General features: G+C 41.8%; 1 protein-coding gene across 1 annotated transcript; it reads left to right on the forward strand.

Annotated features, from left to right (window-relative positions):
• The first annotated feature begins 703 nt into the window (after window positions 1-703).
• QPRT (quinolinate phosphoribosyltransferase) lies at window positions 704-19,033 on the forward strand. Its single transcript, XM_036742069.1, has 4 exons — window positions 704-812; window positions 16,136-16,671; window positions 18,508-18,639; window positions 18,756-19,033. The coding sequence occupies exons 1-4, from the start codon at window positions 800-802 to the stop codon at window positions 18,975-18,977; spliced, it is 903 nt and encodes a 300-aa protein (XP_036597964.1). The 5' UTR covers window positions 704-799; the 3' UTR covers window positions 18,978-19,033.
• Window positions 19,034-23,677: the final 4,644 nt, after the last annotated feature.

Below are 23,677 nucleotides of genomic sequence, written 5' to 3' on the forward strand. Positions count from 1 at the left end.
AAGTATTTTGAAAGACTGTCATGTAGAAGAAGGATTAAACTTTTTCTGCTTGGCTCCCGAGGTCAGAAAAAGGAGCAATGGGTAGACATTATAGATAGGGAGATCTGACCTTGATGCAAGATGAAACTTCTAATAGTTAAAACTGTTCCAAAGTGGGATCAGCTGCTTCTGGATGAAGCAAATCATGTGTTGCTGATTCCTGCTTAGATCTCATCTAGTGGTCTATGTGACTTGTTGGGTTCCTACTAGCTCTGAGAGACAATAGACTTATAAGGAATGGTATGATAATAGACAGGGTTCCCATCATCTCAAAAATCAGAGGAATTCAACTCCAAACATAGATAGTCCTCAAAATTTACAAGAGAACTTCTTTTCTGACATATACACACTAAGAAAGCAGTCATACACACTTACCTCCCCCAACCCCTTTCGTGCACACACTGAAACACTATCAGTGTCCAAGATGTGGGGAGAAGGGAGGGATGCTCCTTGAGGAAGGAAGGACCTGGAGCCTTCATTTGGAATTACAGAGGAGACACAGACTGTACAGGATAGCAGGAGGTCAGTACTCCTCCTGGTCCCAGGGAGCAGAGGAGTCTGGGTTCTGGGTGGGGACTGAGGATTAACGGGAGGAGGGAAGGGGGAAGAGGCAAGGCAACCAATCGGCTCTGGAGTCCTGGGAAAGGGAAAACAAGGGGCTGTGCTTAACCCAGTTTCCCACTCACTCACCACCACCATTCTTTTGTGTTCTCCTGGTTTCTGTGATCTCAACTGAGCAGCACGAAGCCCAGTCCACCCCATGGACAAGGAAGGTAAAGAAAGGCCTCTTCTTCCTCTCACCCCCACCTCCTAATATCTCACCTCGTCTTTCCCTTCTAAATACCTGTATTTTCTCCCCTCTGGAAGACTCCCTGAAAGATCTCCAGCTTCTTTTCTTTTCTACCTGTTATTTCCCAGAAGGAGGAATAGAGGAGAAGGAAGTCTCAGGGATCTCAGGAAATGGAGGAGGGAGCAATAGAGAAGGATTTTGTCTCCTGGGAAGTAATCGAGGGAAGAGGACAGAGCTGGCATTTGCAGAGCTGCCTCTGAACTTTGCCTTCCAACCAGCAACCTGAAAGGGAGGGGGCAAAGTTCTGGTGGAGCTGCATAGGAGTGGGGGAAGGGACCCCCTCTTCTGGGTCCTGCTGTCTTCCCCTGGAGTGGAAAACCAACATGATTGGGTACAACGTCTGAGCTGATGCGACACCTCAGGACCTCTTCCCTGCCAGCACTGTCTCTCCCTGCATGCCATCAGGGAAGGAGTCAAACCAAGAAAATAAATCCTGCCAAGAAAGAGACTGAGTCTGAAGTGGCATTCTGAAGGCACCCAATCAAAGAGACCACCGGCAAACATGTGGTTAGCAGGCTAGAACCAGTTACAGTGTGTCTACAAATACTCCCAAGTCTCTCCAAGATACACATCATCAAAACTCTACTGGAGGCAGCCCCCTCCCCCCACCAGCCTCTATCACGTGGAGAATTTCAGCATTTGAGTAGGCTAATTCAGGCTGCACAGGTTCATAAGGACTGGCCTTACTGACCAGTCCTCATTACACTGAGAAACAGGAACTAGATTTATTTTATTTGGCAAGGAGGCCACTAGCCTAATAGTTGGGGGAATCAGGAAAGGATGCATGTAGAAGGAGGCATTTTAGCTAAATCCAGAAAAAATCTGGGGCCAGTTTGACAGCATTGAGGGGCATATATATATATGTATATTTTTAAAGGTGAGAGCAGGAGCCTCTAATCCAAACCCCATATATTACAGAGGAGGGATAGGAATTGTCTAAGGTGACAAAGGGAATTAGCAGCATAGTTGGGAACAGAGTTCTTATCGCCTCCTACCATTATACTGTTATGGCCTCTGGTATTTTCTTAGAATAATAGATTCATAAATTAATAGGATGACGTTTCGTGTTTTCCAATCTTAGTTTTTATAAGCACTTATGTGGGCAGAGCTCTTTGTTTACATATCTTTTTTTTTTTAAGACAACCTTGGGAGTGTTAAACTTGAAAATTTGGTTGAAGGAAACAACAGAGCTAGGTGATAGAAAAATCCATGTTGTTTATTATTTTCCCTTAAAGCATAGCTAAGCTAGCTTGCTTGTACGTACAAGGAGTCAGAGCACAAGCTCTGACTGTCTGAACAAAGGAATGAGAAAACTTATATACATTATTTTAGCAGACCCAGCAAGCCTATGTTACCTCCCTTTTATGGCTCCCATGTATGTTTAACCATGATACAAGAAGAGGATTTTCCTTAATGGAATAGGGTTGTAAGGAATGTTGACAAAGGTCAGTGAATATTAAGTGAGGTAGTCTTTCTTGGGGTTAGGGTCTCATCCCTTAATGGCTAACGGGTAAGAATGTCCTTAGGTCAGTCTAATCTGGCCTTGTTGACAGTGGTAAGGGTATTTCCTGAGCAAACTTTTAGAGAGAACAAAGAAGCCCAGGTCCTGGGCTTCATCCAGTTACTCACTAATTCAGGCTCCGGGTCTAGTTGAAATTAAAAACGATATAAAATGGTATAAAATGTTCCACATTTCCTCCTTTTGGTCAAAGGCAAACTGGAAGTTTCGCCTGAAGACCAATTAAAGTATGGAAAAACCTCTATCTTCCTTATCTGGGTGGATTCAGGTTTTTTTTTCTTTCTGTGGTTGGACATCCCCAGAGATGGACAGTAATTGTAAACTAATTGTGAACAAGCAGGGGGAGCAAGTTGCAAGGGGTATCAGTAGGGAGCATAATGGAGAAACTAGAGCACCTAAGTAAAATAAGCTAAAGACACCAAAGGTACAGGTAAACAGTCTTGGGAACACAAGGGACTCAGAAAGGGAAAGAGCAGTTCTTCGTTCAGGTTCTGGTCCGGGCTCTTGGGAAGGTTGCCTGTGTCTGATGCTGTCCCCTTCAGGCTCTTTGAAACTGGAGGGTAAAGTCTCCTATGGGCTCAGAAGTCCACTCAGGAGCAGGGGCAGTCCAAAAGTTGGCAGCTGTAGAAGTAGTCAGATCTGACAGGAGCTCCCAGAACACATATGATTTGATAATTGAGAGAAAAACAGCACAACATATGTCCCAGCCACGCAGGGCTAAGTTCAAACAGTGAAATGAATGGTTCAATATCCCAGCCACACAGGGCTGAGTTTAAACAAATACAATAAAGTTTTTCTCATAATTCACAAATTTGTACAATTACGTTGAGTCAGGTACAGACCAAACCACTTAGATGGTTCACAACAGACTGGTATTGAGAGGGGGAAATTTACATGTCACATGTTTTACACTTACACATTAGATAACCAAGAAAACTTAAACATGAACCATACAAAATAATGCAATCATTATTAACAATGTTGACTAACCTCATAAACTTCAGTTATGCCATGTCTCTTTGATGGCATTTACAAAATAATCCACAAGCCATTCTTAACAAAGCTTAAAATGTTTCTGATTTAATTCCAGCAATTAATTGCACAATTGGTACACAAAGTAACTTTAAATCCCAGTTACATATTTCCAACGTCCATTTAAAGCAGCACTTTTTTTTTTCCAGATGCCTGATTGTAGTTATCTGGTCCCTAGATAGTAAAAGAGAGTTCTGCTTCTCTGGTTCAGATCTAGAAATTCTCAGATAATTCTTACTTAGTATAACTTAGTACAATCACTTAAATTTGGTTCTCCTTTTTTTTTATAAACTTCAGAATATTTCAGTTTATATATCATCTGCTGTTTCTATCCTTACCTAAATTTTGTACCTGGTATAAGAATCCTTCAAAATATGAAGGTCCAACCATAAATTGAACTCATCTTCCTTTTAAAATTATCAGACAGATACTTCAATAAAGGAGATATAATTTCACTTGTACTACTATCTTACAAAATTTTGTGCAAAAATCCACATTTAAGATCTTATTACCAAAACACACTTTTTAGCTTGAATTTCCATGATTGATAAATTTTGGAGCCAATCATACACAGATGTGTATATAATTCTTAGAGGAATCAGTCTGATCCTATGGCTTTTTCTCAAAATTTGCTATCCCCTTTCTTTTTTATTAGACATTTATCACATTACATCTTTGCCTTATTACTTTGTCTAACCATTTCCTCCTTTTGGAGGATGCTATCTCTATATTCTTTTAATCTTTATTTGGTCATGATCATAAGTTAAAATTGTAAGCTATTCATGCCTGTGTCCCATTATAATAACTCAGAGGTATTCCAATATTCATCTATTACCTAATAGATTTGGCATTGTGCTTACAAAACTTCTTGATAATATAAATTTGCTATGAAAGAAAAGAGGGACAATGTCATATATCTTAACAGAAGGAAAGAACTTCCTTATCTCTTTGATTCCAGGCATGAGTCATATCTGATAGCTAATCATACAGTCACTAGGCACTGAAAGCAGGGCTTAGGAGTAATAGGTAGGGATTTTTTCCTTTTCAGAAAGGAAGTAGCAGAATTGGGAAATAGAGTCAGGAAGATGCTACCTAGGCTGTGTCCTAGGTCATCTTCAAAACTTTTCCCAGGCACAGACATTCACCTTTAAAATTCTTAGCCTGTAATGCCTGCCATTCCACTACTGGCTTCATGTGACCTATTCATGTAATCAGAGCTTAAAACAATATTAAATTGTAGTCCCATAAAATCTTAAATAGCAAATAAATATCCTTCAGATAGGACTGTCCCAAATTTCATTGAGCTAATCATTATCAAATCAAGCTACATAACTTTTCTGTCTTTTAAAATACTTTCTTACACTCTTTCTCAACTTACTTAAACCATCTGAAACTAGTATTCTCTTGGGACATGAGAGGCTTAGCTAACTCCCATTTGTCCCCAGACTTTCTTATCTGCCTTTTGTATTTCCAATCAAACCTGTATTTACCTTTCCAAATCTCTCAAACCCATTATTCAGTCTTCCTTTACATTTCAACCATAAGACAAGATAACTCATAAATTATTGATTTTTACTGACATAACTGTCTGTACTGGAATCCATTCCAGCTTAAACAAAGCAAAGAGGTTAATGACCAGCCTCACAGATTGATGGATTTATGTTCCCTGTTTACTCATTCTAGAGGAAAGGGAATTATTTTTCCAACTGCATAGGCAATGCAATGTTAACCAATTTGTATAACATAACAAATTTAGAAATATAAGTATACCACAAGCAATTATCATGTATTTAAAACTTGAAACAGACTATAACTTAGTTGGATGAGCAAATCAAATCTGAATTCATAATCACTAATGGTAACATTTTAATTTCTAAGGTCCAATACTTAGAAAAGATTATTGCCTATAAAACCACATTTTTTCAATATTGCTGATTCATCTGTTTGTCAAATTACACAATTTAGAAATGTAACAATGCCCTAAATATAATTACGCATTTTAAAACTTGAAACAACTCATTTATCAATTTAGGTGAACACATTTCTAAATCTTCATGCACAGAGAATCTTTCATCTCATCATTTGAAACTATAACTTTAGATCACCAGATATAAAAACTTTTTCACATGGAAAGTCTGTTCTCATGGTTAAATATCAGCATTATTAATTATTTACTTGTTATAGCCACATATAACAGTTCCAAATTGGCAAATTTTATCATATCCCTTTAAAAACCCAATTTGCATATATCAAAATCTCATTAAAATTGCTATAACATAATTTCTTACCACACAATGGTCTTCTAAAATTTCACAACCTAAGAGAATTTTAGAAATACAGAAACAATTTTAGAAATACAGAAACAATTTTCAGATGACATCAATTGCATTTCCAGATTACCACATATAGAAATTATTCAGCTTATTACGTTTGGTATCTAAAACCACTTCAAATTAACAATTACATTAAATCAGAGAGAGATAATAATAATGTTGTGTCCAACATATACCAGACTTTATATTAAGCATTTTATAGTCATTATCATTTTGATCCCATAACAACCATCATTATTATTTTCCCCTTACAAATCAGGAAACAGGTCAAACAGAGATTAAAATACAGTTTTGCAATTGGAACAAAGAAGTGTGAAGTTACCTAGAGCAGAAGCTAGTTTCCCAGTGGTGACAATTCTGGGAGGCAGAGTTTAGAGAACCGAACCAAAGTCCAAATCCATCTACCTTTCCCTTCCCCCACAACTGCAGAATTTACTGAGCCTAAAGCGGTTTTGCAGCTGCTGAGGACAGAGTGGGCAGAATGCATAGGACCTGGGTGACATTTCCAAACTTTGCCAAAAAGGATGGGCTACAAAGGTACCCAGGGGCACAGGACTGTCAGAGTACTGTCAGTCTGTGAATTTCTGTCCTTCTCCTCCTTTTGCCAGCTGGGGAAGGGTGATTTAAGTTTTCCCTACAGTTCTCCTGCATTCTCTTCTCCTAATCTGATCTGGGATGAGAGAGATTTGTTTCAACTGCTCTAACTCTTACTACAGCCCTGGCTCGGTCAGAGAGAAGACAACAATGGTGAAAGATCTCAATGATTGTAACTCAAGTAAACTTCACCTAAGTGATCAGCATTGGGAGGGTGTTTTAGCACCAGTGAGAGTTCCTGGAGTGATCTATAGTCTCAGGAGTTTTCTCTCCCAAAATTCCAACTAATCAGTTTCCAAACTTTTTAATGATTAAATCCCAGAATCTGCTAAAATGTTTCAGCTCTATTTTTTTCTTCAAGTCCAGTTCGCCAGACCAGACAAGGAGAAAAAAAAGAGTCTCTGTTTCCCTAACTGCAGCCTTAGAATTCTCTGGCTACCTGCGTTTCAGATTTTACACGGTATGGACATAGAGCACCTGCTCACAGACAGTTACAATTAACAAAACAAATACAGAACAAATACAGACTGAGCTCAGAGTTTAAACAACAGAGAATTAGAAGCTTTCAGGAGTTGTCTATTAGTACCCCTATGGTCTTTGGGGAAGCCTTGGTGTTCCTGATTTTTCTGACTCTCCATATCCTATCCCTTAGGAGGGGGGAAAGGGGAGATGGAGGAGGACTAGGGCAGGTAAGGGAAGGCTAAGAGTAAGGATAAAATGCATTTATCCTCCCCATAATCAGAGCCTTCAAGGGAAGGAAGCAGGAATAGGGCAGAAGGCAAAAACAGAGCCCTTAAGGGAAGGGGGAAAGGGTGGGGGGAGGAGAAGAGATGAGGCAACGGTAGCAGAATAGAGTTACCTCCTTCCCCATCAGAGCCTTTACTGGGAGGCAGAGGGGGAGGGGATAACAGCAAAGTGCAGTTTTTCTCCCCTGGATCCGGGCCTCCAAGGAAAGGAAGGGAGGGAGGGGGTGAGGAATAGGGTGGAGGAACAGTTGGACTTCTAATTCTAGTTTTTGAGTGATCCATAGCTAATTTTCTAGATCAATCAGTGTTTCCAGGGGATCTATGTGGGTTTGACCACAGATTTGATCCCTGCCCCCAGAGCTAGCTTAAAGGGAATTTTCAGGCTTCAGCTAATTTTGTGGGAGTTCTTTTTGGAAGCTGGGAATGGAGGCAACTTACTCCCACCTTGTCAAGACCAAAATTCCAGGAAAAACTAATCCTATGGCACCCAAAAGCGTTGGCAAGGTTGGGCTGCATTGTCCCATTTCCATCATTTCCATCCGAAAGTCACGGCACCATAACTGTTAAACCTGAAAATTTGGTTGAAGGAAACAATAGAGCTAGGTGATAGAAAAATCCATGTTGTTTATTATTTTCCCTTAAAGCATAGCTAAGCTAGCTTGCTTGTACGTACAAGGAGTCAGAGCACAAGCTCTGACTGTCTGAACAAAGGAATGAGAAAACTCATATACATTATTTTAGCAGACCCAGCAAGCCTATGTTACCTCACTTTTATGGCCCCCATGTAAGTTTAACCATGATACAAGAAGAGGATTTTCCTTAATGGAATAGGGTTGTAAGGAATGTTGACAAAGGTCAGTGAATATTAAGTGAGGTAGTCTTTCTTGGGGTTAGGGTCTCATCCTTTAATGGCTAACAGGGCTAAGAATGTCCTTAGGTCAGTCTAATCTGGCCTTGTTGACAGAGGTAAGTGTATTTCCTGAGCAAACTTTTAGGTAGAATGAAGAAGCCCAGGTCCTGGATCTTCATCCAGTTACTCATTAATTCAGGCTCTGGGTCTAGTTGAAATTAAAAACGATATAAAATGGTATAAAATGTTCCACAGGAGGTAGGTGCTATTTTTGTTTCTGTTTTACGTCGAGGAAACTGAGGTAGACCGAGTTATTCAGGGTCACACAGCTAGTAAGTGTCTGAGGCCGTAATCGAACTCAGATCTTCCTGCCTCCAGGGCCGGTGCTCTATCTACTATGCCACCTAATTGCCCGTTTATACATTACCTTGCATCGTTCTCCACAGCATGTAAGAGATCAGTAATGTTAATCCCTCTTATTTAAAGTAAGCCTCCTGAGTGATGTCCAAGAAAGGCGCAGTCTCCTAAGCTGAGGCTGCCATTTTTGGATAGGACAAGCCTGGCCACACACTGCTTTTTCTATCTAAGATGCTTGATAGAGATCCTAGCTCTGCTCATCTTCTGATTTCTATGACCAAATGCTGGTAGAGTTAGGCTATACGGCGAACTTCCTCTCAATTAATGGGGGAAGCCCTACCTGGCTCTGTACTCCTCCCCCATCATATGAATACAGCGACAATAATGGAACCAATGTTGTTTCATTCCTCCCTTCCGTATCTGGCATCACAGAACCATGTGTATGACGTGTTCGTTATTACAGACCATGTCTTCTGGATCCATACTAATATTTACCAAAGAAAACACATTTCTCCATGCTCCCCAATCTATCTATACCCCAACTTCTCTCTCAAGCTCCAGGGCCCCATTTTCAACTGTCTGGATGTCAACCCCTAGTTGTCTTGTAAGCACCTCAAACTCAATAAAGTTTAAGTTCCTTTTTATTTTTTGTCTTTGCATCCCTAACACCTAGAATAGTGTTGTATATTTTCTTTGGCCACTACTTGCACTATGTGCAAGGCTCTGCACTAGGTTCTGGGGTCACCGATGTTTTTCTTGAGTGAACTCAACACGTTCAAAACTGAACTCATCATCTCCTTCTCCCCACTCTTGACTCCCCCAAAACACCACCAACAACACCCTTGTCCTGACTTCTCGGCAGAGCTATAACTAAGCTTGGGCAACCAGAAGTGCCAGAATTTAGAGTTGATTACAGCACTTTAAGTTGTATGGAATTAAAAACACCAGGATCACAAATACAGGCTGGAGGAGGTGTGGGTGGCTAGATACAAGCTTATGTGGGTGGCTAGATACAAGGGGTCAGGATGGGGTTCTAGTGGACCACAAGCTTGATAAGAGTTTCAAATTATGACTGGGCTCCTGATAAAGCCAATTAGAAGTTAAATAGGGCTGCTAGGAGAATCATAGGAGATATTATTTTTTGATGTTGCATCCATAATATCTCTCATAACTTCCACTCTCTGTACTCCCTGCCACTACTCTCACACGAGGTCTCATTATCATCTGCCTGGACTGCTGTGGCAGTCTCCCAAAAAGATCTTATTACCTCTGTGCTCTCCCATCTCTAATCTTTCCTTCATTCTACTGCCTTAGGCAATATGGTTATATTACTCTTCTGCTCAAGAAACTTCAATGGCTCCATATTCTATTTTTCATCAGGTATAATTCAAACTCCTTTGCCTGGCATTCAAAGCCCTGTCCAATTTAGCATAACATTTCTAACCTTATTAATACCAACATATCCGTTATGTATTTTATGCTAAAGATGAATTGGAGCTCTAATTTCAAATTCAAATTAAATGCAAATCTGGAGTTCTTCTTTCTCTCTTATACTTTTCTGAGAAAAATATCTCAGTTCAACTGAGAAAGGTCCTGATCTCACACAAGGGGAAGTTCCCTAGGGTCTAGGGAAGCAAGCTGGAACTAAGCGATACATTGAGCATTTTTCTGCAACATATTTACTTTCTAAAGTCTCTGTCTCTGTCTCTCTGTCTCTGTCTCTGTCTCTCTCTCTCTATATGCATATATATATATATATATATACATATATATATATATGTATATATATATATTTGGAGTTGATCCCTAAGTATGGAAACTAGTTTGCCTTTCTTTGTTGAAGAAGGAATAAAGAATATTTTTTCTCTTTAAAACTATCACATCACCTCAGTACACAGTGAGATACCATTCTCTTTGATTAGGAGAGTCTTATGCAAAATGTTCTAGATTTATCTGGAAACCTGGGTTACATATACTTATCTGTGTACATGTTGTCTCCCATGTAGATTGTAAGCACCTTGAGGGCTAGTATTTCATTTTTGTCTTTGTATTCCCTCTAACTAACACATTAATAAATACTTACTGATTTACTATTTGGTTTCTCCCTAGATATGGGTCAAGATCTCAGAAAAGAGGTCAGATTTGGGAGTCATTTGCATAGTTAAAGTTGAAAATAAAATGAGAAGGTCAAACAAAGGAATGTATTGAGAGAAGAACACTGAGGATAGAACCTTAAGAAACAATTACGCTAAGGACTTGGAAAGAGCATGCCAAGTCAGGGATGGGAACAAGGAAGAAATGGTCAGGGGCAGAAAGAAAACTAGAAGAGTTAAGTCTTTTGCAGACAAGGGAAAAGAGAGAATCCAAGTAGAGAAGGGTGTGGTTAACAGTGTCACCATCTGCCAAGAGGTCAAGGAGCATGATGGTTGAAAAAAGGCAATTGGATTTGGGGATTGGGGGAGGGGTCACTGATGACCTCAGAGGAAGTGACTTTGGTAGGAAGGCTGGGCAGAAGTCAGACTCTCAGTCATTGAGGACAAAGGGTGACGAGGAATTTGAGTCAGGGAGAATAGATCATTTACAATTTTGACGATGGGAATGTGGGTCAATGGCAGGATTAGGCAGAAGGGTCAGAGGATGACTTTTTTTTTTTTTAGGATTGGGGAAGCCTGAGCATGTTTACAGGTGGCTGCAAAGGGACAGTTATATTTCTCTGTATTAACTTTATTGTCTACATTATATCCTTCAGTAGAATATAAACTCCTTGAGGGTAAGGAGTGCTTTTTTTTTTCTTTTTTCTTTGTATTTGGAACCCCAGTGCCTAGCATAATACCTTGTATGTAGTGGGTGCATAATAAGAGTTTGTTGAATTGAATTTAAATAGAAGAGAGTTTGAAGATTTCAAAAAAGGAAATGTTGCAGAAAAGAGAGACTGTGGGTGTAGAACATTGCATACTCTGTCTGACTCAGTTGATATGTTTATTAATTTTACTGAACTGCTTTCTCCCCTCTATTTTTAAAAAAGTAATTATTTATTTTAACATTCATTTAAACATTTTTTGAATTTCCAATTCTCTCCTTCCAGCCCTTCCAGAATCCATTGAGAAGGCAAGCAAGAGGATATCAATTATTCATGTGTAGTCATGCAAAACACATTTTCATATTAGTCATGTTGCAGAAGAAAAAGGAAGACAAAGTATGTTTCAAATTACACTCAGAGTTAATCAGTTCTCTCTCTGGATGGAGACAGCGTTTTTCTTTGTTAGTCCTTTGGAACTGTTTTGGGCCATTGTATTGATTAGAGTAGCTACGTCTTTCATAGTTGATCATTGTTACATATTGCTGTTACTCCTGGTTCTGCTTACTTCACTTTGCATTGGTTCATATAAGCCTTTCCAGGTTTTTCTAAAGCCATCCCCCTCATCATTTCTTACAGACAATAGTATTCCACCCTCCACCTCTATTTCCTTTTATTATTTATTGGCACAGAGAGAGTGAGGAGGCCAGCCTGGCTGCAGCATGGGAAGGTTTGCACTGGGGACTTTGGGGAAAGGTTAGACAGGAAATGTGGTTTTGAATAACCAATCAGATGCCAAGTTTTGATGATTCTGCCCCTACAGCATCTCTTGGGTCTATTCCATGGCACAGTGGAAAGAGAGATGGATCTAGAGTCAAAGTACCTGACTTTGAACCCAAACTCTGCTACTGCTACCTGTGTGACTTTGGGGAGGTCATACTTCCTTATGTGTAAAATGAGAGATTTTAATTTTAAGGTTTCATCCACTTCTCTCCACTTACTTGGCCATCACATTAGTTCAGATATTCATCACCTTTCTCCTGGACCAGCAAGTGTGCCGCTTTGACTGAATCCAAACTTCACAGAATAAATCCCCTTAATAAAAGGATTTGTTCTGTAAAACTTGGACTCAGTCAAAAGGGCACACCAAGGACCTAGAAGACCACATGTGGCCTTGAGGTTGCAGGTTCCCCACTCTGGTCCTGGACTAATGCAATATCTTCCTAATTGGTCTCCCTGCCTCTAGTTTCTTCGCTTTCCTATCCATCCTCCATACAAGCACGGATCTGAACATATCCCTCCCTTGCTCAGTAAACTTCGGTGGCTCTCTATTACCTCTAGGCTTAAATGGTTGGTTGGTTGTTGTCCTTTGTTTTTGAAGAGGACCAAAATGACACCATTGTGTTGGGTTCAAGGGACAGTGTGTCAACTGTGGCTGATCAGACCCATATGAGCTCAGAAGGCTCTACCACAGGTCAGGCACAAATAGTCCATGTGGACATTTGGAGTGGAAACATCTCTAAATTTGTGCATTTCTCATTTCATTTGAGCTACTGCATTTTTGCTTTGCTCATATAGTGCTGTCTTTGACGGGGGTGTCCTATGCTGGGTGGTCCTGTGTCAGTGTCTCCCACATCTCACAATCGATTTAAGTTCTTCAGAGAAACCTTGAGAGTGTCCTTGTATCACTTCTGACCTCCGTGTGAGGCTCTTGCCTTGTAGGAGTTCTCTGTGAAATAGTCTTTTAGAAAAACATTCATTTGGCATTCAATCAACACGGCCAGCCTATTGAAGTTGTGTTCTCTGCAGTAGAGTTTGAATGCTTTGCAGTTCAGCTTAAGAAAGGACCTCAGTGTCTGGTATAAATACAGGCTCAAATACAGACTCTTCTGCTGGCATTTAAAGATTTTCCCAATCTGGCTTCAGTCTTCCTTTCCAGGCTTATTATACATCACCCCTCTTTCTACTCGATGGTGTAGCTATACTGACTGGCTTTCCTACTGCTCCTCACACCTGACATTCCATCTATGTGCTTTCGTACAGGATGCCTCTCATGCCTGGGGAATATGTGTATGTGTGGGGGAGGGGGAAGAGAGTGGAGGGTGGCTTTCCTAAAGGTGTTTACTCACTCCTCCTCTTAGTGACCCTGGCTACCTTCAAAGGTTCCCTTAAGTACCACTTCCTACTATGATGCTGTCTCCCTCCTCCCCCACCAAATTACGTGATATTTATTTTGACAGTAGCACCTAATCTAGCCTTACTTCTTTTTTTTTTTTTCTGGCACATAGTACATCCTTAATAAATGTTTATTGGTTGATTGGTTGGCCAAATCTACCTTTCTGTATCTTTAAAGCATCACTTCTAGTTTTGATCTCTTCTATTTTTTTTGTTGAAAGGTAAAATGAATTTATTTCAATACTCAGTATATATTCATCCAATGGCATATTTTCTAAATTCTTGTTTTTGATTTAATTTATTTATTTTTAGTTTTCGACATTCATTTCCATAAGTTTAAATTTTTCTCCCCTTCCTTCCCCTCTTCCCTCCCCAAGAAGGCATGCACTCTAATATAAGCTTTATGTATACATTCCTATTAAACATATTTTCACATTAGTCATGTATAGAAGAATTAGAACGAATGGGAGGAACCATGCAAAAGGAAAAAGCAAAACAAAACAAAACAAAAAAAGAAAATAGTCTGCTTTCTAGTCTTACTTCCTCAACCTTGTGCTCACAAGTTTGCAGGTTGGGTCCCCAGGGAGGTGCCTACTACCTTGGGTGTGGGCACCCATTCCTAATACTGTAACTCATGAACCTTTCCCCTCTGAGATTACCTTTAGTTATCATCTTGTAGACATAATTAGCTCAAAACAAAGGCTAAGAGAGTTTAGAAAGAACAGTACTTATAAAATATTCCTCCCAGAAACCTGGGATGCACTCTCCCACAAATACACATAGAATAAGTAGGGAGAGTGGGGTCTTAGAATACAAGGGGAGCAAGGCACTCATCTAGCGAATATATGAATATATATCCAAGACAACTCATACTTCTGGTCCTGGCAGGTCTGATGTCCTTTCCTGTGGAGTCCTCATGGAATCTTTCCTGAGCTGTTCACTCAGGTGAACTCCCTGGTTCTGCTCCTCTCCTCAGCTTGAGTCTCAGCTGCCAGGGTTAGTTATCTCCTGAATCCATGCGCTTCCAGAGGTCTTGCTCTTTTTGTAATGCTGTCTTTCTCTCTCTATGTCTTTCTGGACAGGGTCTCTATTCTCTGCCACAAACTGCTTGACATTCCAAACTCTTCCATCTTAAATGGGATGTCTCCTACTTGGCAAATAGCTGTACTTCTAGATGGACCATCATCTGTTGTGGAAAGTCAGCGTGAGAGCAGGAGAGGAGATCCCTCCCCCTCCCCCTCCCCCTACTGCCATCTTGTATAAATACAGGGATCACCCCCCACAAAGCTGCCCCTTACTGCTCTTCTAGCATCAATTTATACCTTGCAAAGGATTGACAAGGCTTGGGGTGGGAGGCCTTTGTACTTTATTAGCATACTAATACCTTGTTACTTCAGCTAGCCACCAAATCCTGGCCCCTATTCTGTATATTTTGTATTTACTTATATGTGTACATATTGTCTTCCCATAGAGAATGTATGCTCCTTGAGGGCAGGGATTTTTTCTGTCTTTGTCTTTGTATTGTCTTTGTATTCCTAGCACCTAGCACAGGCATCTAGCACATTAGACAAATAGTAGGTGCCTATTAAATGCTTACTGATGATCCATTAGTTGGTTTGAATGCCAGGAGTCTGAAGGTAGAAGCCTGGAGGACTGGACAGTGAATTAGAATAGTTGGGTTCAAATCTGGGCTTTGACACTTGCTCTTTTGGTACCATGTGTGAAATGAGGTGGTTGGGCTAGATCAGGAGTGGGGAACCTGTGGCCTCGAGGACACATGTAGCCCTCTAGGTCCTGAAGTGCAGCCCTTTGACTGAATCCAAATGTCATGGAACGATGCAGAAAGAGCTACACTTGAGGACCTAGAAGGCTGTGTGTGTGTGTGTGTGTGTGTGTGTGTGTGTGTGTGTGTGTGTGGCCTCCAGGCCTCAGGTTCCCCACTCCTAGAGATAATCTCCAAAGGGCCCTATCAGTTCTGAAAAGATGTTTGGTTCCTTGGAAAGAGGCGTGGGCCTTGTTGGTGGTAGCTTGGGTGGGGGTGGGAGGTATTCAGCGATTTGATCAAGGAGGGAAACTGCTAGGAGGAGCTAAGCCATGGGGCAATGTCCTGAGCTCAAGCCTCTATCTTCCTCCAGGAGAAAAATATAAAAGGTTCAAATTTTCCAGCTAGGCCTCAGGATAACTTTATAGCAAGGTTCTCAAAGTCTGTCCTTGGACTCCTAAAGGTCTCTGGGTGTCTATGAGGTCAAAACTATTTTTTAAAATAATACTAAGACCTTCTTTTGCCCATAAAAATGCTCTTCCCTTTTTCAACTACGAATCTGTGTGAGACCAGATTTTCTTCATGTACAACACATCACAACAGATTGAATGCAGAAGTATACATGAGAATCCAGATGTCTTCTACTAAGCCAGACATTAAAGAGATTTCCAAAAACATGCGAAACAATGACATTTGCTCATGAAATTTTTTGTTTTAGAACATATAGTTATTTTTCATAAAAATATATTAACATGCAAGGCATTTATTATTGTTTTTAAATGAATGAAAATATATTTAAAATTTTTCTCATTTTTATTTTCTAGTAAGATAGATATAACCCATTAAACAAAAACTCCTTAGGGGAAGGTCCTTAATAATTTTTAAGAGAGTAAATAGGGTCTGGAGACCAAAATGTTTGAGAACCATTGGTCCATCCCAGAAAGACTCCTCCAAAGCTGTGCTAGGCCTGGGAATGGGGCACTCACTGGCATTCCAATTCTTTTCTCTGTCCAGCAGATGGCAATATTGTATCAATCCCTCTGGTCACTCTGGTGACAACCTCCTTTCTCTTCTCTCCTAGATCTTGCCCTGCTTCTGCCCCCCAGGACCCTGGAGGCCCTGGCAGATTCCTGGTTACGGGAGGACTGCCCTGGCTTTGACTATGCAGCCCTGGTGGCCAAAGCAGCTCCTTCCCGAGCTGTCCTGTGGGCTAAGTCCCCTGGGGTGCTGGCAGGGAGGCCATTCTTTGATGCTATCTTCTCCCGGGTAGACTGCCAGGTGACCTGGTTCCTCCCCGAAGGCTCCCACCTGGTACCAGTGGCCCGAGTGGCTGAAGTTCAGGGCCCCGCTCACCGCCTGCTCCTTGGGGAGCGGGTGGCACTCAACACTCTGGCCCGATGCAGTGGGGTGGCCAGCGCTGCCGCGGCTGCTGTGAAAATGGCCCGGGCCACAGGCTGGACCGGGCATGTGGCAGGGACCAGGAAGACCACTCCTGGCTTCCGGCTGGCAGAGAAGTACGGGCTGCTGGTGGGGGGTGCCGTGGCACACCGCTATGACCTGGGGGGCCTAGTGATGGTGAAGGACAACCATGTCATGGCAGCTGGTGGTGTGGAAGAGGTATAGTCCAAGACTTTATCCTGACCCATCTCTGACTGTGCCAGTCCTCACTCTATCCCTAATCCCATCCAAACCCTAACCCTGTTAACTCAGATGAAATCCCAGACTAATGTCAACCTGAAACCCAATGAAAACTATCTAATCATGCCCCAAATGGCTTCAGATCTAGGCTCTGACTTTTATGAGCCATATGACCCTGGGGAAGTTGTTTTTCTTCTATGAGACTCAGTTTCCTCCCATGTAAGCTTCTTGAGGGTGGGGACTGTCTTTTGCCTCTTTTTGTGCCCCCAGCACTTAGTACAATGTCTGGCATATACCAGGTGCTTAATAAATGCTTATTGAATTTAAGTGAATTTGTAAAATCGGGCTAATAATATTTATACTAGCGGCAGCTAGTGACTCAGTAGATAGAGCACCAGTCCTGGAGTCAGGAAGACTTGAGTTCAAATCTGGCCTCAGACACTTCCTAGCTGGGTGACCCTGGGCAAGTCACTTAACCTCTATTTTCCTAAGTTTCCTTAACTGGAAAATTGGTGTAATAATAGTGCTACCTACCAGAGTTATTGTGAGGCTCAAATGAGACAATATTTGTAAAAGCCCTTAGCACAGTGCCTGACACATAATAGGCACTATATAAAGACTCATTCCTTTCCCCTTCCCTTTGTACTACCTACTTCACAGGGTTGCTCTATGGTCATTTAGTCAATAAGCATTTAGTAAGCACTTGCTGTATGCAGGACACTATGCTAAAGTTGGAGACAGCTAGGTGGCCCAATGGATAGAGTGCTGGGCCTGGAGTCAGGAAGACCTGAGTTCAAATCCTTCCGCAGACCCTCACTAGCTGTATAATCCTGGACAAGTCATTTAACCTTGTTTGCCTTAATCCACTGGAGAAAGAAATGGCAAACCACTCCAGTATCTTTGCCAAGAAAACCCATGGATAGTATGGTTCACTGGGTCTTGGAAGAATTGGACATGACTAAACATATAAAGATAGGCAAAAATAGTCCTTTCCCTCAAGAAGCATGTGGTCTAATGGGGTGGGGGTAGGAGAGGGACAGCATGTAAATAACTGGGTATATATGCAGAGCAGATGGGAGGTAATAGCATCAGGTAAGCTGAGTCATGAAGGAAGCCACCGCCAGGTGACGGTGAGAGGACAGAATGTTCCAGGCATGGGAGACTCCAGTCTAAAGGAAATAGAGTGCCTGCAGATAGGCCAGTGTTGCTGGAAGTTGAGAACGTGGAGGGTAGAAAGGTATAAGGAGACTGGAGAAGTAGGAAGGAGTTAGATTATGACAAGCTTTCAATGCCAAATAGAGGAATTTAAATTTGATCCCCTGAAACTCACTGGTATGGTCAGATCTATGCTTGAGAAAAATCACCTTGGTAGGTGAGTGGAAGATCAATCAAAGTAGGGAAAGATTGGGCAGAGAGACCAGTTATATAGTATAGACCAGGGGTGGGGAACTTTCTCCTCAAGGGCCTTCTAGGACCTTGGGTGTGGCCTTTTGACTGAGTCTAGGTTTTATCGAACAAATCCTTTTATTAAGGGGATTTGTTCTGTGAAGTTTGGATTCAGTCAAAGAGCCACGCTTGAGGACCTAGAGCGTCACATGTGGCCTTGAGGCCACATAGACTGAAAAGAGACACAGGCTTAGGACAGAGCTTTGGGTACTTTGTGAACCTCAAAGTACTACAGAATTGTGAGTTGTTATCACAATAATAATTATGATTTTCCTGTTCCTTCCTGTCCCAAGTCATGGCACCCAAACCAGCCCCCACCTACATCTTCTTCTTCAGGTCCCTGTCCCTAAGCCCCATCTTCTACCATAGGCCGTTCAAAGGGCTCGGAAGGCAGTAGACTTTGCCCTGAAGCTAGAAGTGGAGTGTAGTAGCCTACAAGACGCCCTGAAGGCTGCCCAGGCAGGTGCTGACCTCGTCCTCCTGGACAACCTCTCCCCTGAGGTGAGGCTGCATTCAACAGTAGGTTCTCTGCTGGGAGGGGAGCCATTGCTTAGGTTGTTGGGATTGGTGGCAGCAGGCCTAGTGCTTACCTTCCTCTTTCTTCTTCTCTACAACAGATACTGCACCAAACGGCAGCAGTGGTGAAGGCTAAGTTCCCACATGTTGGGGTGGAGGCAAGTGGGGGTATCAACTTGAACAACCTTCCCCAGTTCTGTGGGCCTCATATTGATGTTATCTCTCTGGGAGCTTTGACCCAGGCAGCTTCTGTGGTTGACTTTTCCCTCAAGCTGTTTGAAGATAGTGAGACCCTGAAGTCCTCTGAGCTCAGATCTCAGTGAGCAGGGAAAGGAATCAAGAGGGAGGGTAATAAACTGGCTTATGTCTGTTGCTCAAATTCAGCTCCTTTTTGGGAGGGTCTGGAAGAGAGCCTGAGGACATCTTGGGTTTCAAGAGTAGTTTTTTTTTTACTGTCCCTGGGCAGTCAAAGGAAAGAGGATACTTTGGGTCGAGTCTCACATGCTTGGATCAAGCTGAGATGGGGAAGGAGGATTCACGTGCTCCCCTTCCTCCCAGGAAACATGCCCCATGATGTCTGTAGTTTCCAGTTGGAACCCTAGCTTCACTTCTCACTATTTGTGTGACCTGAGGAAAGTCACTCGATTCTCTGAACCTCAGTAGATAGAGCACTGGGCCTGAAGTCAGGAAGACCTGAGTTCAAATCCAGCCTCAGACTTGTACTAGCTGTGTGACCCTGGGCAAGTTAAAGGTTAACGCCTTAATCCACTGGAGAAGGAAATGGAAAACACTGTAGTATCTTTGCAAAGAAAACTTCACAGACAGTATGGTCCACAAAGCGTGGGACATGACTGAACAGCTACAACAAAACGAGGCGATTGGTCTAGATCAGTGGTGTCAAACCCAAATAGAAAAGCAGGCTCTGAAACCACTTATAAGGACCTCTGCGGGCGGCAAATTGACTTAGAGAACCACACGTTAACATTGGTGTTGTTTAGTCACTTTTCAGTCATGTTTGATTCTTCAAGACCTCATTTGTGGTTCTCTTGGGAAAGATCCTGCAGTGGTTTGACATTTCCTTCTCCATCTCATTTTACAGATGAGGAAACTGAGGCAAACAGGGTGAAGTGACTTGCCCAGGGTCACACAGCTATTAAGTGTCTGAAGCCAGATTTGGACTTGAGTCTTCCTGACTCCAGGCCAGCACTCTATCCCCTGTACCACCTAATTTTATACTTAGGTAGCAATTTACTTTCTATCTCCCTGTCCCAGAACCAGGCCAGTTATATCTGCCCTTCAAGATTCTAGGGGTATCCTGAGGGATTGGGCTGTCTTCTCTAGGGCTATTGACTTGAGCCCCCACTGGTTGTGTCCTCTCTATTGTGTCAGTGACTAGTGCCCTAGTTTGAGTTAACTACTTAACATTAATTAACTTTGACAAAAGGGTACTGTATGTTGAATATAAAACAACAAAAGTACTTTTCCTCCCAGTACCTCAGGGTTGCACCCCATCTATCTCACATCCTGGGGAGAGTGGGATCATTCTTAGAACCATTCCTATATAACATTAATTCCATCAAGTTCATGTTCTTATTCAGCATCAGTATGGGATGAATCCTTATCTTAGCCATCAAAGGCTGGGTCCTAAAAGTCACTCCTTGGTCCTGAGAACATCAGCAAGGAGCTGGATGCAATACTGCCTGGTCACTGGGATGCCGGAACTACCTGTCTATAAATGCTCCAAGGTCTCTACATTACACTAATAACTACTTCCCTGGAAATATGCTCCCTATGTCATCTCCCTGGAGATGGTACTTTAAGTGTTCTCTGCATGTGCCAATATTCATTCACACATATATACACATACATATACTTACATATACATATTTCTTGTTTCCCCCAAATAAATGTAAGCTCTGTGAGGATGAGAATGGTTTGATCTTTGCTTTCCATTTCTTTAGTGCTTGGTACATAATAGGACTAGCTGGGCAGATCATTACAAAAACTAGCCACAAGAGAGTAGGGTTTGTCCTGTTGCATGAGGCCGGTGGGGGATGGGAGAGGGAGGACAGACTTTGGGAGGATTATACAGGTTTCAGATCTGGGGGTTCAAAGCACATTAAGAGGGCAGGATGAGAATGGAGATAAAATTGTAGAGTGCAAGATGGAATAGACTGAAATAAGGCTGAAAATGTAGGTCAAATCTGGAAAGACTTATATGAACTGATGCTGAGTGAAGTGAGCAGAACCAGGAGAACATTGTACACAGTAACAGCCGCATTATGCAATGACTAACTTTGATAGACTTAGTTCTTCTCAGAACTGCAAGGACCTAAGACAACTCCAAAAGAATCGTGATGGAAAATGCTATCTACATCCAGAAAAAGAATTAGAGAGTCTGAATGCAGATTGAAGCATATTATTTGTTCTTTCTCTCCTTTTTTGTTTCTTCTTTTTCGTGGTTTCTCCCATTGGTTCTAATTTTTCTTTACAACATGACTAACATGAAAATAGGTTTATCATGAATGTATATGTAGAGCCTGTCTCAAATTACATACCGTCTTGGAATAGTGGGAGAGGAGAGATGGGGAGAAAATTTGGAACTCAAAATCTTATGGAAGTAAATATTGAAAACTAAAAATAAATTAATTAATTAAAAAAAAGAAAATGTAGGTTGGAACTAGATTGCAAAGGGTTTGAAATGTCAGAAGCAGTTTATACTTTATTTAGTTGTCAATGTCAAACTAATGAAAATTTTTTTCATGATGGAGAGATGAGATCAGTGCTGTGCACTAGGATGATTACTTGAGAAACAGTAAAGAGAGGTAATATCAAATTCACATCAAACTCGAATAGGAACAGGGGCCATTAAACCATATCAGGATCCCTGTGGGCTGCTTATTATATTAGATAATATATTATTATGTTATCTATGTTTTATTGTATTTTCATTTATTTTACTAAATATTTTCTAATTACATTTTGATCCAGGTTGGGTTGCAGTTGGGAGTATTGTGCAGACCTTGAGTCGGGCACTTCTGGTGTAGAGGATCCTTTTGGAGAGAGCATAGATTGGTAGTAGAAAGGCCAGTTAGGAAGTTATTATAATAGCCTCGGTTAGATGTGATCAAGGCCTGAGCTACGGTGGTGGTCCTATGAGTGGAAAGGTCAGGAGAGATTCAAAAGATACTATCAAGGTTAGAACAAAGAGGATTGGCAATAAATGGGACATGGGGGCTGAAGGAGAAAAGAGAAACAAAAATGACTCAGGTTATGAGCCTGGATGAGTTGGAGAATGGTATTTTAGATACTTTCATCCAATAAACATTTATTAAGCTCTTACCATGGGTCAGACACAGTGTATGCCCCATAAATGGGGATACAAAAGGAGGGAGAAGACAGTCCCTGTCCTTAAGGAGCTTACAGTCTAATAGAGGGAGACAACTTGCAAACAAATATATACAAAACAAACTATATACAGGACAAATAAGAAATAAGTAAGAGAGGAAAGGCACTGGAATTAAGAGAGTTTGGGGAAGGCTTCCTTTAGGAGGTGGGATTTGAGTTGGGCCTTAAAGGAAGCCAGGAAAGTCAGTATTCAGAGTGGAAGAGGGAGAGCACTCCAGACATGGGGGACAGACAGCCAGAGAGAATGCTTGGAGTTGACATGGGGTGTCCTGTTTGTGGCACAGCCAGGAGGCCAATGTCACTGGATGGAAGAGTATGTGTTGGAAAGTAAGGTGTAAGAAACCTGGAAATACTATGAGTTTGAGGTGCCTATGGGACATCCAGTTAGAAATAGTTAGCAGGTAGTAGAGGTGTGCAGAGAGGTTGGGGGTGAAGATACAGATTTAAAAGTCATCTGCATACAGATGATAAGTAAGGCCAGGGGTATGGATGAGTTCCCTGAGAACATATACAGACAGTTCTTGTTTTATGTAAATCTGCATTAAGTAAATTTGATTTTAGATAACAAATTCTGAAAGAAATCAGTGTTCCAAATAAATGTCTATGTTTACTTTACTGTGTAGTACTGGGCTCTCTTTTTCTCTCTCTCTGCTTCTGCCCCTCCGCATGGTACTCTGTGGCCTCCTACCCCTCCTCCAAAAAAAAAACAAACCCTAAAAAATCCTCCAAGTGAAAGCCGGAGAGAGAACTCTGCTGGGCCTCCAATGCTGCTACCTCAGAGTCAGGGGCCTAGCTTGAGACCTCCAACACTGAGAGGAGACTTTTACCCCACTTATCTGTCAGTGTGTCTGTCTTTGGAACTTCTGAGCTTAGGTACACTTTCCCCCTCACAAATCCCCACCCCCGTTCTTCCTCTTGGTTGTGGTCAGGCCCCACTCAGCTGGTCTGGTCTGTCTGTCCCTCTTGCTCTTCCTTCTCTCCTCTCCTGCCCAGATTGAACCATGTGCCACCTCCCTCCATGGCGGCAGCCCCCTTCCCAGCCCCCTCCTTCCCTTCCTTCCCCACATATGTGAGCAAATCCATATTACGTAAAACTGTAAGTAGAGGTCTACTGAAAAGTTCATTTACATAAAGCAAGAACTATCTGTATTTAAAAGATGCAGACAAAAGATATGTACGTGTGTATATGTATATGTGTGTATACACACACACACACACACACACACACACACACACATATATAATGTAGTCAGCAAAAGTGAAGAGAAGGTTTGGTCAGAGAGGAAAGAGGAGAACCATCAGAGCAGCGTTTCATGCAAACCAAGGGAGGAGAGGGCATCATGGAGGAGGTCCATGCAGTAGATGAAGAGAAGTCAAGGAATATGGAGAGGACAGAAAAAAGATCATTGTATTTAGTCATGAGGAGGTCATTAGTGATTTTGGAGACAGATGTTTTTCAGGAAGTACTGGGGAGCCAAGCCAGATTGGAAGGTGTTAAGGAGAGAGTGGGTAGAGAGGAAACAGAGACAGAGAATCTCCAAGTCTGGCAGTAAGGAAAAGGGGAAGGATCTGACAGTGCCTTGAGCTTGTTGCAGAGTCAGGGGAAGGCTTAAGG

Source organism: Trichosurus vulpecula, chromosome 1, assembly GCF_011100635.1.
Source record: "Trichosurus vulpecula isolate mTriVul1 chromosome 1, mTriVul1.pri, whole genome shotgun sequence".
NCBI lineage: Eukaryota > Metazoa > Chordata > Mammalia > Diprotodontia > Phalangeridae > Trichosurus > Trichosurus vulpecula.